This window comes from Phaethon lepturus, unplaced genomic scaffold (genome assembly GCF_000687285.1).
Source record: "Phaethon lepturus isolate BGI_N335 unplaced genomic scaffold, ASM68728v1 scaffold14776, whole genome shotgun sequence".
In the NCBI taxonomy this organism is placed as follows: Eukaryota; Metazoa; Chordata; class Aves; order Phaethontiformes; family Phaethontidae; genus Phaethon; species Phaethon lepturus.
This window is the reverse complement of record NW_010548376.1, coordinates 4267-20359: the sequence shown is the minus strand read 5'-3', so window position 1 is coordinate 20359 and position 16093 is coordinate 4267. Positions and strand designations below refer to the sequence as shown.

General features: G+C 38.0%; 1 protein-coding gene across 1 annotated transcript in view; it reads right to left on the bottom strand.

Moving 5' to 3' along the window:
- The window catches only part of LOC104623005 (cysteine-rich hydrophobic domain-containing protein 2-like), a 19493-nt gene extending 3605 nt beyond the window's left edge, over window positions 1–15888 (bottom strand). The window contains exons 1-3 of the mRNA XM_010289946.1: window positions 15755–15888; window positions 13054–13108; window positions 12774–12929 (exon numbers count right to left, since the gene is read on the bottom strand). Coding sequence (XP_010288248.1) covers window positions 12774–12929; window positions 13054–13108; window positions 15755–15888 — 345 coding nt within the window. The remainder of the gene's footprint in view (window positions 1–12773; window positions 12930–13053; window positions 13109–15754) is intronic.
- Window positions 15889–16093: the final 205 nt, after the last annotated feature.

Here is a 16093-nt window from a genome sequence, read left to right as displayed (position 1 = left end):
GGGAAATCGATTTGATTCTAATCGCACCATGAAAAGAACATGATCTAACTGCTTTCAGCCCTCCGTAAATCTGTACTAGGTCTTTAGCACAATGCAACTTCCAATTTAAAAAGCACTGAATGTCTCGTCAATGACTTTGTGAAGAAAAAAGAACAAGGAGCAGACATAAAAATTCCAATAGTTGTTTAAGCATTAAAGTTCATTTGCATCACAGCAAACCTGAAAAGGGCTGACCTCTCAAACCGCCTCTCAGGTCTATGAAGTTGTAGCCTTGACAAGCTCACATTGACAGAGCTCATTGACTCTGAAAGGCTACTCTATCAATGGTGAAAAATGGCAATAGGTTCTACTCTGAGCAGGCATCTGCCTGCCCACCCGCTGCTAAACCAATGGCAAAACTGATTCAAAACCTGAGTCTACCTTGTAATCTTCCTTTCCAGGACCTTTTAATAATAGATTAAGATCACTATACAATTTAATTTCATTGTTTGTCCCAAAGAGTGTGAAAAACACCCAAGCTTTTCAAATTCCCATAAAATTACATGTATATTACAATACATACACATAAATAAGAAATTGATAGGTAGTTATGTAGTATTAATTGATTTATTTAAATAAGAAGCCAGTCTAAAGTCATTTGACTAGCCCGAGATAAAAACACAAGCAGCCTTGGGACCATGATTATTTATGTTCCCAGAGCCTTAAATACAATCCTTCCGGTAATATAATTTGGGATAGTCATAGCTCCCAAATCATGCTGTATTATCAATACAGAAATGTTAATGAAAATTAGACTGTAAAATATTTCTGCAAACCTCAGAGCCTGGAATAAAAAGAAATGAATTAAACAGCATCACACAATTCACTATAGTAAGTTTTCTTCCTACTTGACAGGTGAAAAAAAGCACTTGCACGTGCAGCTTAATTAATCACTGCTCTTGACATCTCAATGATTTACAGTGAGGAGCAGGTGAGGATATACAAAACCAGAAAGAAACACTTGATTTGAGTGTAGCATTTCCAGCACACTAGGATGACAAGCTTATATATTCTATCAATGGTGTACAGACAAACCCATACAGCAAATTATTTGTTAGCCACAACAAAAGCACAAATTAAGTGGAAGAGAGACTTGCTTATTAGGAAGATTTAATACTACCCAGCTTTTAATATTTTAAAAAAACCCAAAACAATCTAATATTTGAGTAAAGCTAAAACTGCAATTCAAGTACACTTCTTAGCATATTAATGATAAGAAAGTATACTTTGTAACATACTCTGTGAAAAAAAGCAGATAGTCTTTAATGTTACCCACAGAATTCTCTGAAATAGACCTACCTCTTCAATCAACTATCTAGATGCAATGTTTCATGAAACATTCCTATAAAATAACAGATTCTTTACAGATATTCATGTTTGATAGTGGCTTCTGAAAAAACACACTACCAAAAAAGCCCAACTCAGAATACACTTTCATCAATGCTTATTGCTCCCAATTAAGTAAAGTTTTGCCCTTGAACATGGAAGAAAAAAAAAAAGGAAGACTAAGTATGAACTTTTCATGCTGAAACAAGGCAGTACTGAATACAAATAAGTGTGTTACCTGTATTACCAACTGCAAGATATTTCTGTTACGTCCTTGCAATGCCTGGTGAAGTTAGCTTACAATTCCAGATGCAGTTATGATCTGGACTGGGAGGCTGCGCAGCCACAGGGCCCCCTCTTGCAGTGCATGACCTGGAACATGCACTGCTGCACTAAACCATACTAGTGAATGGGCCAAAGCCCCCTCAACTCCTGTTGTAAATCAGTGAATGACTGGTACAATATTAAACAAAAGGATCTTACATGACTCCCAAAACGGTGCTAATTTGAGTACCTCCCTTTGTCTTTATTTAAGTGGGGAAACAACATGGACAGTAACAACACCATCTTCCACTATCAATTTTATGCATAGTTTTCTGGGAAAAACTGAAGAATCTCCAGCTACACGCATTTGATTTTTGACTTCTCAAAATGTATGTAAATGTAGTGCAATAAATACTATGTGGAGATTTTCAAATTCCTCCATACAAAACTTTACCACAATCAACTATTAATAATTCTGAATATTGCCCTAAAAAAAAAAATACACTTTATGCTCAAATTTCAAAATAGAAAGAAACCAATTTAAGCAGATTTTTGTTGATTCTCATATGGCCAGAATTTGTATTATACTCTACGGAAGAAAGATGAAGGATCCTATCAGAACTCTGAACTATACCATCTCTACTCACTCAGAGAAAGAAATGATGGAAGCAGGAATTTCTGTTCATTCTCTAAAGATATATCTGACTACAAAATTTATACCCAAGTAATATAGTTATCAGCACAAACAATGAAATATAAAGTTAGAAAATAACTGAGTCACACAACCATATGCTCACTTTTAACATGACAGAACATCCCCCAAGTCAATTTTGAGGCCCATATTGGGGCCACAAAAATGCCAAAGTGTACTCAGAACATGCATACCTGAATTACATATATCTTGATCTGTGCTGAGAAAGTCCCCACCTTGAACACTGTATCACAGATAAACCCTTTGGAAACTGTAACTTGGTAAAATTCCCATCTTTCTGAGGAATTTGCTATTTTGTGAAGGGCAAAGGATGAGGAAGGTGAAACCCAAGTTGATTTCAGATCCTGACATCCCGGAATACCTGCTTCAGCACATACAGTAGTTTGAAAAGGTGTCTGTTCAACCACATAGGTACATCTTGCATCTTCTTTCCTATTAGTAGCTACGGTATTTCTTACTAGAGACTATTGTAAGGGTGCTCACCCCAGAATTCACTGCAGCATCCATGCAAGAAAGTGACCAAAAACCGTACTACATGGATTGAAGAATACCTGAAAATAAATGTAGCATTCTGGTGCTTTTTGTACGATCTTGAAATAACTGCCTTGTCCAACAGAATTACTATTGCTGCATCTTGTCGTACCTTACAGATGATTCTGGGCAGAAAGTGAGCCCAGACCAAAGCTCCTGATCAGGAAAAGAGAAATATAATCAGCAGAATTCTGGAGCAGACAAACTGACATCATCAAGTTGTCCTCAGGAAACTTCCCATTCTAAAAGATAGCCCTGAGAATATTGTCCTGTATCCTCACATGATCCATAAACTGACCTAATTTGTATGGGTCTCAACCCTGCGTTGGTACATCACAGAGAGATGAATTTAAAGCTTAATGAATCAAATCAGATCAACTACTTTCTGGAAAGGTCTCTTCCACCACATTGTCTGCTGATATAAAGAGATCAGCATTACTTCACGTTACTGCATGCAACAGTTTTTAGTAGCTAAGCCAAAGATGATTCCTCAGAGACTCTGGTTACCTTGATTCTCAAACTCCTGGACTCTTTAAAAAAAGAAGTGCTAAAGTCATGAAATATGTGGAGAATGGAGAAGGTGTACAGAAACATACACCCCATGTACATTATCCAGAAGTACAATGGAGAACAACTTGTAGTATTATTACCAGTGTATTAACTGATAGATATTGGATAAGTACTTTCCAAAGTAATTTTGGTCTGCAGTAGAAACATGGGGCAGAGAGAAATTATCAAGGGAAGTTCCTAGAAGTTCATTACAAAAGTCTTATATAAATTTCCTCTCAAATACAGACAATCCAAAAGACTCAAGATGCTAAGGACACTGCATATTCTAGCTGTCCTATAGAAGCTAAGTCACCAAGTAAGTGTAACTAGCTACTTTCTGTAATGAGATGACAGCAACTAGAGCCAACCATTGTGGAAACTTCATACTATGAAGAAGCCTTGTAGAAGAAATGGTCTTGACCTTGGCAAAATGAGGTTCAACAAGGCCAAATGCAAGGTCCTGCAACTGGGTCAGGGCAACCCCCGGTATCAGTACAGGCTGGGGGATAAAGGGGATGAGAGCAGCCCTGCCAAGAAGGACTTGGGGTACTAGTGGATGAAAAGCTGGACATGAGATGGCAATGCGCTCTCACAGCCCAGAAGGCCAACTGTATCCTGGGCTGCATCCACAGCAGTGTGGCCAGCAGGTCAAGGGAGGTGATTCTGCCCCTCTTACTCCACTCTGGTGAGACCCCACCTGCAGTGCTGCGTCCAGCTCTGGAGCCCTCAGCACAAGAAAGACATGGACCTGTTGGAGCAGGTCCAGAGGAGGCCACAAAAATGATCAGAGGGATGGAACAGCTCTCCTATGAAGGAAGGCTGAGAGAGTTGGGGTTGTTCAGCCTGGAGAAGAGAAGGCTCTGGGGAGACCTTATTGCAGCCTTCCGGTACTTAAAGGGGGCTTATAAGAAAGATGGGGACAGACTTCTTAGCAGGGCCTGGGGTAACGGTTTTAAACTAAAAGAGGGCAGATTTCGACTAGATATAAGGAAGAAATTTTTCCCAATGAGGGTGGTGAAACACTGAAGCAGGTTGCCCTGAGAGGTAGTAGATGCCCCATCCCTGGAAACATTCAAGGTTGGGTTGGAGAGGGCTCTGAGCAACCTGGTCTAGTTGAAGACATCCCTGCTCACTGCAGGGGGGGTGGACAAAATGACCTTTAAAGGTCCCTTGCAATCTAAAGATTCTATGATTCTACGAAAATTAACACGAAGGCCAAACTGAGATGTGGGAAAAAAACACATTTCACAGGCAGATGGATGTCAAACTGATCCACAAAGCATCAGGACTATAACTAATGTTGTTACTTGAATTTGTAAATAAAGATTTTTCACTCTTTTATTCTAGGGTTAAATTCTAGCTCTGATTCTCTGTCATTATAAGGAAACAAGAACCCATGAAGCTCCATTCCCTCCAAACAAATTATTCAAATCTGGCCTTGGCAATCTAAAGCATCCACCTCCTGTTAAAGGGCATTCTCGCAGAAAGGGCCACAGAAAATGAACATGTAAGATGGAATTGACTGTAACAGGCATGAAAATAGGATTGATGCTCCACCAAATAACTCATCTGGTATCATCCACTGTGAAAAATTATAAACTAAACATATGTACCTCCATCTTCTCTTTTAAGGTTACAGAGATGTTTATTTGTGTCTCCATCCTTTATTTCCAAAATATATAGTAGTATTCCATGGAACATAGTCCAAGGGTAGTACAGGTGGACAAACTGAAGAATCTCAGGTTACATCTCTATTGGGGAATGAAACTGTAGCCAGAAACATTCCCATTCACTTGAAGCCAGCTGGCAGGGAACAGCTTACATCTATACCAGTAACTTTTCATAGCCTCCGAATCACTCATAGTGCCTGGAGCATTCTGATAATGCCTAGGAATTGTTACACAATACAGACCCAGAGCCTGCCAGGGACCTCTCTAAGAAAGTACAAATTATACAGCACCAATTCCTAGGAACACTCCCAGGTTTAATTTATTAATATGTAGGAAGCTTTTGACTCCTGCTGTTTGAAGTGTCTAAGAGCAGGGGCCAAGAACAGAAGAGAAGCTACATGGCCAGAAAGACTGATAGGCAGCACAACTTAAAGTAACTCTAGAAGGCCCTGTAAAATCCAACACTTCACTAGTGTGCATGCTGAAGAGAATGATCCCTCTGAAAGGGACAGCTTCTACACCACCTTGCCCATCGAGGATTCAACCAGAAAATTACAGAACCCCAAGTAGGCTGATCCTGTAGCTAGTTAACCAGTTTAGAAAAAATAAATCTGGCTACTTAAAAAAATATTTTCCATCATCATTATTGTTCCAACATCAGCAGTTTATTCCAAAAGTCAGCAAAAATTATTTTTATGGGGAACAAAATGAAGAGTAACTAGTCACTTTCCACTTTACATGTATGTTTGGTATGGTAGAAGACATCAACTCCTTCAGTCTTTTGTACAAGAGCTGCCCCACTCATCCTCCCAACTGTTTTGTAAGCAGTCATGTTTCTCAAACTACTTTTGTTGTTGTTGTTAAATAAGAAGTTATTTTATTTGCACATAGTGCTTGAGTTACTGAGCGTGCTCCACTTACGCATATAACATTTTTATCCAGGTTTGTTTAATAAAGTGAAAAACTGAAGACATCCCACAGCAGGACTACTTTGAGAAAACGCAAGAGAAGAGGCACAGAAGTGTCGCTACCTCACACTTGCCAGCAGCCCATTCCAGTTTTATGTTTTGTTTTACAGTAACACACTCCAGCTCAGTGAAGTGCTTTCTACCTACTTTAATTTTATAATACAAATTTCAGATACTTTTGCATTCTAATTCCTTCCTCAGCAGTGTTCGCATATGCTCCCTATTTGGCATCATCTACAAGTTGCTAAAGACAGAATGCTAAAAATGACCCTCCCTAACCCGCTTTCCAAATCTGACAACTAGCTAGACCATTTTTAGCATGCTCTTTCAAAATAGCTCTATGTGAATTTCAAGTAGCTCACATTTCTTTTTTTCAGAAACATGTCAAATTGGACATGAAAAGCAATACAAAAAGCAATATTAAAACCAAACCACTGCATGATCTATGGTTTCCTCTATATACCTTAGCCATCAAAATGTAAAAGGCACTGTAATATGGAAATATTAATCCTACATGTATTTTGATTAATATTAAAATGTTCAGAGATATCATTCTAATTACAAATGCAATTAAACTTTAAATAGCATTTAGAATATTCAGTATAGAATTACATTTAAGAGTAGTATAAAACCTATTATTAAGAATACATGAAATTACCAATTTAACTTTAGGTAATTTTGAAATACTAAAGGATTTGCATTTGACCTATAAATAAACAAACTGATATTTTGTGATTTACTTATTCTTGGCATTCTTCATGCCAATTGCATTGCCCTGCCCTGCCCCCCGAGCAGGTTTGCAGATTAAGACACAGCAGAATTATCTGCTTCCATACCTCGTTATGCACCAACTCCTACTCTACCCTTTAGGAAAACACATGAAAACCTAATAAATCTTTACATGGTGCTCTGAAGGAAATAAATTTTATTTCAAAGATTGGAAAAAAAATAGTAATAATCACAGAGCTATACACATGTTGATTTCACATTTATAGTGTTCTACAAGCTTTGTTCTAAGTTCAGTATGTGGAAGACCTGATGACTCTTCTGACCAAAACTATAGTGAACTACTTTTAAATAAAAATACACCAGGTCTGAATCTTCTGATTCTTTTAAAGGTTTCATTTCATAGCCAATATTTAAAAAAGAGGTGATTTTAAAGACCTGTGAATATATTTGAAGACAATGGTCAATAATGTGTATTTGAAACATAAAAGCTCTACATTTAAAAAGTTTTACTAAGCTGACTAGAGCCACATGTGTTCTGACTAGAGATCACATGTGTTCTGGTTAGGATAAACATCATAAATACATTACGGTTTTAAAGATTCTTCCACACTGAACTACAGTCTAAACTGTCACAAGAGACTTTGAAAACAAGGCACCTTCAGTCTTATGTGATTGCCTTGAGGAACTGCTTGGAAAAGCATTATGGTATTAGAGTGCCTCCAGTGCCAAGTCCCTGGCAGACAGGCAGAGAATACATATCTCTTCACAGTTTTGAAAATAAATGTAATGTATTCATAGCTTCAATAAACTCAGCTAATATATTTTAATATCAGTATCATCCACTGACAAGCAAGACTACTGTATTTAAGAAAATTCATGCCAGCTCCTCCACCACATTTAATTTAATCAATACTTGGGAAGTTGTAATTAGCTTATGTTTATACAGCACTCCGGAGATGTAAACTGCTATGTAAGTGACAACTAATGATGAAGCTTAAGCAGCATTCATCAACTCTGTGTGAATTCACACACAAACAAGTAGCTCTTGAAAGTATCAGTACAGATTGCTCTTAAATATCTCATTCTATTCATTTTAAGAGATTGTCCACGAATCTTCTGAAACATGCAATTTACATGTACAATACTAGCTTTTAAAGAAATCTAGCAGTACTGTAATTCTATCACAGCTTTCATTGTTACCATTTCTGTTGAAATTATTTATCCTATTTACACATTGGGAACTACAGCATTTAGTTAATACTGAAAATGAGTGTCAATTCATTTGAAAAAGTGGCTTCAAATGGGCACCTCAGTCAGTAGTGCTTTTTGAATTATAATTCACTATGTCATTCTTTTTTTTATTTGAAGAACAGTAACTTAAAGACTTAATGTTCATTTGTACAATCTGGAACTTGTCCCAGATTGGATGGTAAAACCTATGAGTAAAACCGCTGAAGATCATTGACAATCTAGATCTGCAAATGAGGGACCATATTTCCTGTAATTTTCTTGCAGCTTTTATTCATTAAAATCAAATCAAGAGCACATAAAAGGAGAGAGGCAATAAGATATTGAATCAAATTAAACATTTATTCTACTGGTGAAGAGTAGCAGGCTTTTTCTCAAATATCTCAATGCAAAAGAAGAAAGGAAACAATACTGTATGAAGACTTCCAGAACTAGCACTGAACAAAGCACTGAAAAGAAAAAATACAGTGAAGGGAAAGCTTTCATTGCATGGAAATGCATTGAAGTGATATAAATTAACAATTAAGCTTACAAATGTCTGATTTAAAAAATTCCTAGTTTGAAGCACCTGCTGATTTAAGGGGACAAACCTATAACTTATTTTTCATGGTTTTTGTTTTATTATTTTTATTTTATTTTTATGCTTATTAAGCATATATTCCCAATTAAACACAAACTTTCAATAATTGTCTGTAATTTCAAAAAACATATTTACATTTGTGATAACATTCCCACATTATAATTAAAAAAGTCAATGAAAGGCAGTAAAAATACAAAATACAGAGAAAGATTAAGAGAATTGTTGTAACTTCACAAACTCTGACACTCCACTTTCATTTTATCTACATGAACCTTAAAAAATGTTTCTCTGAAAGAGCTGCAAAGTATACCAGCAATTGAAGAGCACAGTAGACTGATTCAGACATTAAAACAGGCATTTCTTAATTGGTCATTCTGAGAAAAATTACTCTTCTGTATTAAAAGCAAGCAATAGTATAGCTGAAACTGTTGTTTCATTTAATCAAATCCTTAACTTGAGAAACACTCCCATTTGTGAGCCCACTGTACACCCAATTCAACAAAATAAATTTTTTAGTCTTCTCTTTCAGTAGAAAAGGGCAAAAATGAAATCTGGTATATTTTTATTGTGTGATTAAAACACATTTTCTGCAAATTTCAGTTCTACATGGGAACACTCCCATCCTGCTTTCAGAAATCAAACTCCATAATTATACAGTCCTGGGAATCTTTTGCAATTGCTGCAGCAAAGGATGTAGTGCAGGCCAGTTCTGAGTAACTGTCCTTTCACTAGGAATCACTTAGGACAGGGCTGAATTAGCAAAGCGCTCTGGGCAATGCTTCTCACACAAGCACAGGTACTGTAAAACAAGTAACCTTTTGTTTATTTTTATTTGTTATAATTGTTTTACATTATGAGCATCAGTGGAAAAGAATCCATTGTAGCTAAAAGTTGAAAGGAAGAAACAGGCACATGTCATCCTGGATCCCTGTTTCCTCAAGAAGTGAATCCTGGCTGTTGTGACTATACCTATGGCTGGAGTCTGGGCAGTGAAAGGAGAGCTGAAGACATCAAAGCATGGAAGATTATTCAATCAACACAATCCTCTTCCAAGACATGGTAAAGTCAAAGATGAGCAGTACAAGAGTTCATATGTAATCAATTACTTCATACTGACATTAGTCTGCTATGTCTCAGCAAAACTGTGGCACTAGCAGCAACCCAAAATAGTCTATGGATTTCATTTTTTTTTGTGGAAGAAAATGAAGTTGCCTCTTGCCACAGTTCTGCTGGAATCTACTGAGTAAATTACAGATCAGAACCTAGATGAACCAGGCTGTATTTACAACTGCTGTCAATTTGCTGAGCAGCTCCAGGTAATTCACATCATGCACTGTCTCTCACTTTCCCCACTTCTAGGAGAATACATATGTTTGGTTTCCTGCACTTGTCATAGCACTTTGACATAAACTGATGGAAAGTCCTGCAAAAAAGAAAAATCTTACAAGCTTGTGGATGCAATTCAGTACTGAGATCTTAAAGGATACAAAACCTGTAATTACAGATAAGAGGGATTTAAAGGAGTTAAATCACTTTGTACTTTCCTGATCTGGGTCTACCAAGAAATAAAGTTGAATCCACCCATACCTGTTCAGTCAACTTAAGTGGCAGTAACTTTCTTCTGCTTTTCTGTGAGTAGTAGCCCTGACTGGAATCATTACAAATTCTTCTGCTTGTGTCCTATATTAGAATTTGCAAATATTTCCTTGAAAATATTCCACAGCTCTCCTTCTTACCTCCTCTACCAGAAAATAAGTCCTTCCCAGCCAGGTCCAGGATTAAGAGTTACAGTTTGGGAAAGTATTCTTGTCCCCTTCAGTTTGTCTTTAGGAATACCAGTTAGCTAATTCTCCATATTACACTCTCCAGATGTCCAACCAACACAAAGTTCTGGGTTCTCATTCTGACAGACAATCCTCTAAGCAGACATCCATTTGCTGAGCTGCTGACACGGACAAATGATGTTGTCACAAGATCTGGTCTCCAAATTGATTGAAATGATTTTCATTCTGGAGGAGTAATCAAACTGCCTAAACACAAGCATTCAGTGCCATCAGCATCTAGCACCACTGTGCCATCCACAGTGGCACAAGACACTGCATTTAGGCAGCTGAGGCCTAACCTCAATTTCACTAATGCTTGGCATCCAAGCTTGAGCCCGAGTCACCCAATCTTAAGTGCAGGAAAAGGTGTGAAGGTCCTTAAATATCTCCTGGTACCAGCTTTAACAAGAAAAATGCAACATTCACTGACAGTCTAGGCCATACCTCTAGGATGACTTCTGGAACTTCAACCCCAAGTTTCTGTCCTTGCTCCTGTTGTTCATTCTCTGAGACTCTCCTGTCTTTATGCAGTCTGTATATTACAGCAACAATTATACCACTAACCTCTTTCCAGCCTCCCCTGAATAGAGGTTTGGTTTTTTGGGTTTTTGGGTTTTTTTCCAGATTTATCCTTTCGGAAGGGGGCTTACCTTAACTCCTATCCCATGCAAACTTCAATGGAAGCACTTCTCTAACTATTGCTTCACCAGGGTCCCACACACAACCTCTTTCCTCAGCTTCAAACTCTGGTTTCTGAGCCCTTACCTTTTTTCTGACTTTGCTTAACAACATATAAAAAGTTGATTATTTATGACGTCTGGTAACAGATTAAGAGTTCAGAAGATGAGGGCTTGTGGCATCAGCCCCTACCATGTTACATCCCGCTGTCGTTTCCTGCTACAACAGCACATTATGTGAGAAATATGGGTCAAACTAAAGAGCACCAGAAGCTTTCTCCTTTAAAAGTTAAACATGGATAGTAGCAATGCTAGCTTTCCTTGTGTTTGTGACAAACAGAGCTAGGCCTAGAATGGTAAAGGTAGTCTTCTCTGAAAGCTAGTTAAGTCACCAACTTATCTGTTGAAGCAATCCACAAATTCTCATTTCCTGTAACAGACTTTCAAGATATGGATATACAATCAACCTACAGTAGACTTACTAGTTTGTGACAGCTTAGACAGACAACCTAGGGTTTGATATAATTCCCACTGATGCCCACATTTTTTTTTTCCCCCCTCCATGGACTTCAACGTTACCAGGCGGCTTTTCTACCTTATTTTGTATACAATTAAAACTAGCCGTAAGTAATCTCTCAAAGGGACTAAGCATTAAGATCTTAACACAGAAAGCCAGATGATACAAAAATGCATACAGGTTTTCTTACGATCAGTGTTCAGCCTATGAATATTTTTTTAGAATGCCTTGATTTATTGACCCTGTAAAATGAGGGCTTTCATAAAGAAAATCATGACGATGATGTTCAGTGTACTGAATTGTACACAGTTTGTAGCATTAAGAGGTATTACAGAAGAGAGAATATGCACAAGCCTTGCCATCAAATGGAAAGATGAACAGTACTAATAGTGAGGAGACGATAGGGAGGCACAGAGACTTCTTGCAAACTAGTGAAATAGGACTGGTCAAAGACAATTTTTACGCACACTAAAACAGAAGAGATGGGGGGTAGCCTAATTAACTGCACTGAGGGAAGGGAAGCGAAAAACAGGTACACACAATGAGCTACACACAATGAGCTTCTGTTGTGAACAATACATTAAGTGCCAAGTGTACACAGACAAAACACTACTTTCCAGTTCTTAATGTAAAAAAAAAAAATACTCTTACTTATCTACAGCTTGGAAGGAAAATCCAAAAACAAAAATCAATTATTTTTTTTTAATTTGCCTTTTTAAACAAAAATGTGTGGCTATTTGGGCCACAGTGTAATCAGAACCTCCTCAAAACAAACTGCCACTCAGTCACTGCCAAATTCTGATAATTCCAACCAGTGTATCACGGAGAAGATGCAGCTATTAGAAAAGTACGTTTAAAGTTACTTCAGTAATAATAAGTGCTGTACAGTAGCACATGGTTCTAGCAGAGACATTCAGCTATGCTACCACTCACTGAGTTATAAGCTCAAAATTCTGACTGATGTCTGCTGTAACTTTAACTAGTATGACAGATAACTGATATAAAATATATGAAATCAAACTGATTTAAACAAGTTCTAGCACACAGTTTTTAAAGGTGGGGGAGATGAAAACAAAATGAGAACAAACACAGTACAATTATAACTGTCAAAAATGTATATCTAAGAATAGTTCAACTTACTCTTTTACTGAGGCAGATAACTGGCCACATACTACAACCTAAAGTGCAGCAGCAGCAAAGGCATCCACAAAGTAGCCATCGTACATTAACTGGAAGGTTCTTCTTAAGACAACTGTTAACTCTACTGATGCTGGCTTTAAATTCTTCAGGTGCAACCTACAAGAAAAAAAACCCACAGAACCTAGTACCACAGCAGTGCAATTTATTACTACACCTGGAACTCTTATTTTTGTAATAAAATCTTAACTCTAATTCCAAATTCCTGTACACAGATACTCACCTTTCCAGTTAAAGATGAAGGAAATTCTGCTTCAAATTTGTTGCTTAGTCCAAACCTGCAAATACAAAACGAAGATCGTACCAAAATTATAAATAACCCAAATCCATGCCACAACTTACAAGCACCTCGTTACACTTTAAGAGTTCATGTCAGAAAAGCATTAATTTCATGAAAAAATAGTTGCTGTTAAAAGTAATGCCTAAAATGATCCTAACAGACAAAAGTACACCACTGTACACAGTTTGAAATCCACCTTGCTTGAAGTCTCTTCTTCAAATTCTGTTGATACTACTGAGTCTTCCCCAAACTCAGAAAAATCTTTATAAGCAATAGTGGCAAGTGTGAAAAGTGAAGAGAAGTTCTTAAGGAAGGAGAGGAAGTAAGTTAATGCCACAGATTGCATTACCACCACCCCTCTCCTCCACCCATACAGATCTATCTTGAAGAAAAGCTCATCCAGTGCTATTCCATTCAGGCCATGCTAAATAACGGTTGAAGCTCAAGCAATACCAGCTTGTTTATTCAGAAAAAAGTACACCAGTGAGTTTAAGAACGTAAAATGCTACCTAACAAAACACAATTTAAATGCTAACTAATTTGAAAGAAACATACCAATTGCAAATGCAAAGCTATGAAGGAGTTTGAGATGCACTGGAGTTACTGACAATTTCAGGTTTCAGAAGATCTAAAGATTAGAAAAGTTTCACCTTGTCTATAAAAAAAAATTTGTTTTCTATCTTACAGATGGCTGGTTGGGTTCAGGAATGGATGAACCTCAACGAAAATTTGCATATTTTCTGGCATCCAGTCTGGGCAGTGACTTCTAATAGGGACTACGCAGTCTAACAAAGCCATTAATAAAACTGTATGACTGGCTACTAATTTGGTAAACAGCAGTCAGTGTAAAATTTCTTTTGTTATTAATAACCTTCTGAATATAAACCAAAATACTATCAGATACTACAAACAACACAAATCAGAAATTAAAGAGCTCAAGACTTCAATATTGGTGGCAAGATCTATGACACACAGCTCAGCTGTGTGCAGAAAAGCTTACCTGACCCTCGACTGTTCAAGAATTTAAAGACATAATTTGCTTTGACAGTATGTTTATTGAGCAGCTAAGCACTTCTCAGGTTAGTTTATTTTTTCCTAGCGAACCGAATGATCTGCATGCCAATGGAGGACTTTGTCCAAGTAATCAAATAGGCAGTTAAGTGCCGTACCAATGGCAAGCTACTGTGGAAAGACCTCACAAAACCCAATGGACAAAAGGTGGCAGATGAGCTTCTGTATAGATAAATAAAAGGTGCTGAATCTTGGGAAAGCTAAACTATGTTTACGTGATACTCAACTAAAGTTTGGCAGCTACAAGCTCACAAGAGAGATCTTTTATCACCACTCATGATTCTCCTAAACATCAGCTCAATGCAAGCAGCAGCCACCAGAAATAGCAATAAAATGCTGGGCACCACTAGGGGGGTAATTAAGAACAAACACAGAGGGCATCGTTTTCATTCTCCATAAAATCTTCATATACCCACATATTCAGTACTGGGTGCAGTTCTGGCACCCCCATTTCATGGAGGACTTGGTGGAGTTAAGGGAAAGCAGAGCAAAGGAAGACTAAAGTAATTAATGGAATAAAGCAGCTGGCTTAGGAAACTAACAAGGCTGACACTAACCTGCAAAAGGCAGCTGAGAGGGGGCATATGATCAAAGTGCAAAGATTCAGGAAGGCAGTGGACAAGGTGAATGATTAACTGCTAATCACCAAAGCCCACAACAGAGGGCACTCACTGAAACTAAGAGGAGATCGGTTTAAAACAGATAAAAGAAAGTGCTTCTTTAAGCTGCAAGTAGCAAATTTCTGGGTTTGTTTCCACTTGAGATTAGTGGCACAGACTGCACCAACAGATTTGAAGAGAGATCACACAAGTTCCCTGACACAGACACTAAAGGAAAGACGATGTTGAAGTACCCATCACCTCGCACAACTGCAGATGCCAGAGAGTACAAGAACGGATGCCAGGAACAGCTAGACTTGCCTGCAACCCGTAAGTAGCAATGCCTGTTGCCACCGTTTGCAACAGCACGCTGGGCTAGATAGTTTATGAATTTGATGCTGTACATGATTTTTACATATGGTCTTAAGGAAAAGTAGACAAGTCATCTCCTTATCATTGACTGCAGGCAGTAGAATCACAGAAACACTGAATGATTTGGGTTGGAAGGGACTTCAAAGATCGTCTAGTCCAACCCCCCTGTCACGGGCAGGGACATCTTCCACTAGATCAGGTTGCTCAGCGCCCTTTCCAACCAGACCATGCTTCCAATAATTGGGCATCCGCAACTTCTATTGGGCAACTTGTTCCAGTGTCTCACCATCCTCATCATAAAAAATTTGTTCCTTCTACCCACTTTAAATCTACCCGCTTCCCCTTGTCCTGTTACTACAAGCCCTAGTAAAGTCTTTTGCCATATTTCTTATAAACCTCCATTATATACTGAAAGGCTGCAATAAGGTCTCCTGACAGACCTTACTTACACATGAGTTACCTAGCGTTTGTAATTAGACTAGTAGCTCTGCAGCTCCTACCAATCCCCCAAAACTGGTGAAGTAACAATGAAAATTGTTAAGCAGAGAAATTATATGGCAAGTTTACTACTTCAACACAGAACAAAGAAAACCCATACTTACTGGAAACATACTTCCACCATTGATAATCCTGTTGAATACTCCAATACAGGAGGACCATCCGCCCATTCCCCAAAATCCTGAGTGAAACTATGTGCTGAGGCAAAAGTTATGTAAATGTCAGAAAGAAGTGTCATGCCCTATCAGTTAAGCTACTTAAAATTGCCAGTAGGCTGAAGGGGGAACCGAAGCCTGAGAAAATCCCTTGGATCCATATTACTTTTCATAAGCCAAGGCTGGAGAAGACTCCAAGCTCAAGATACACAGCTGCCACCAGAAGTCTCAAAAATAAGAGGTAACACCACTTTACTATATAATTAATTCATCAAATCGGCACCAGAG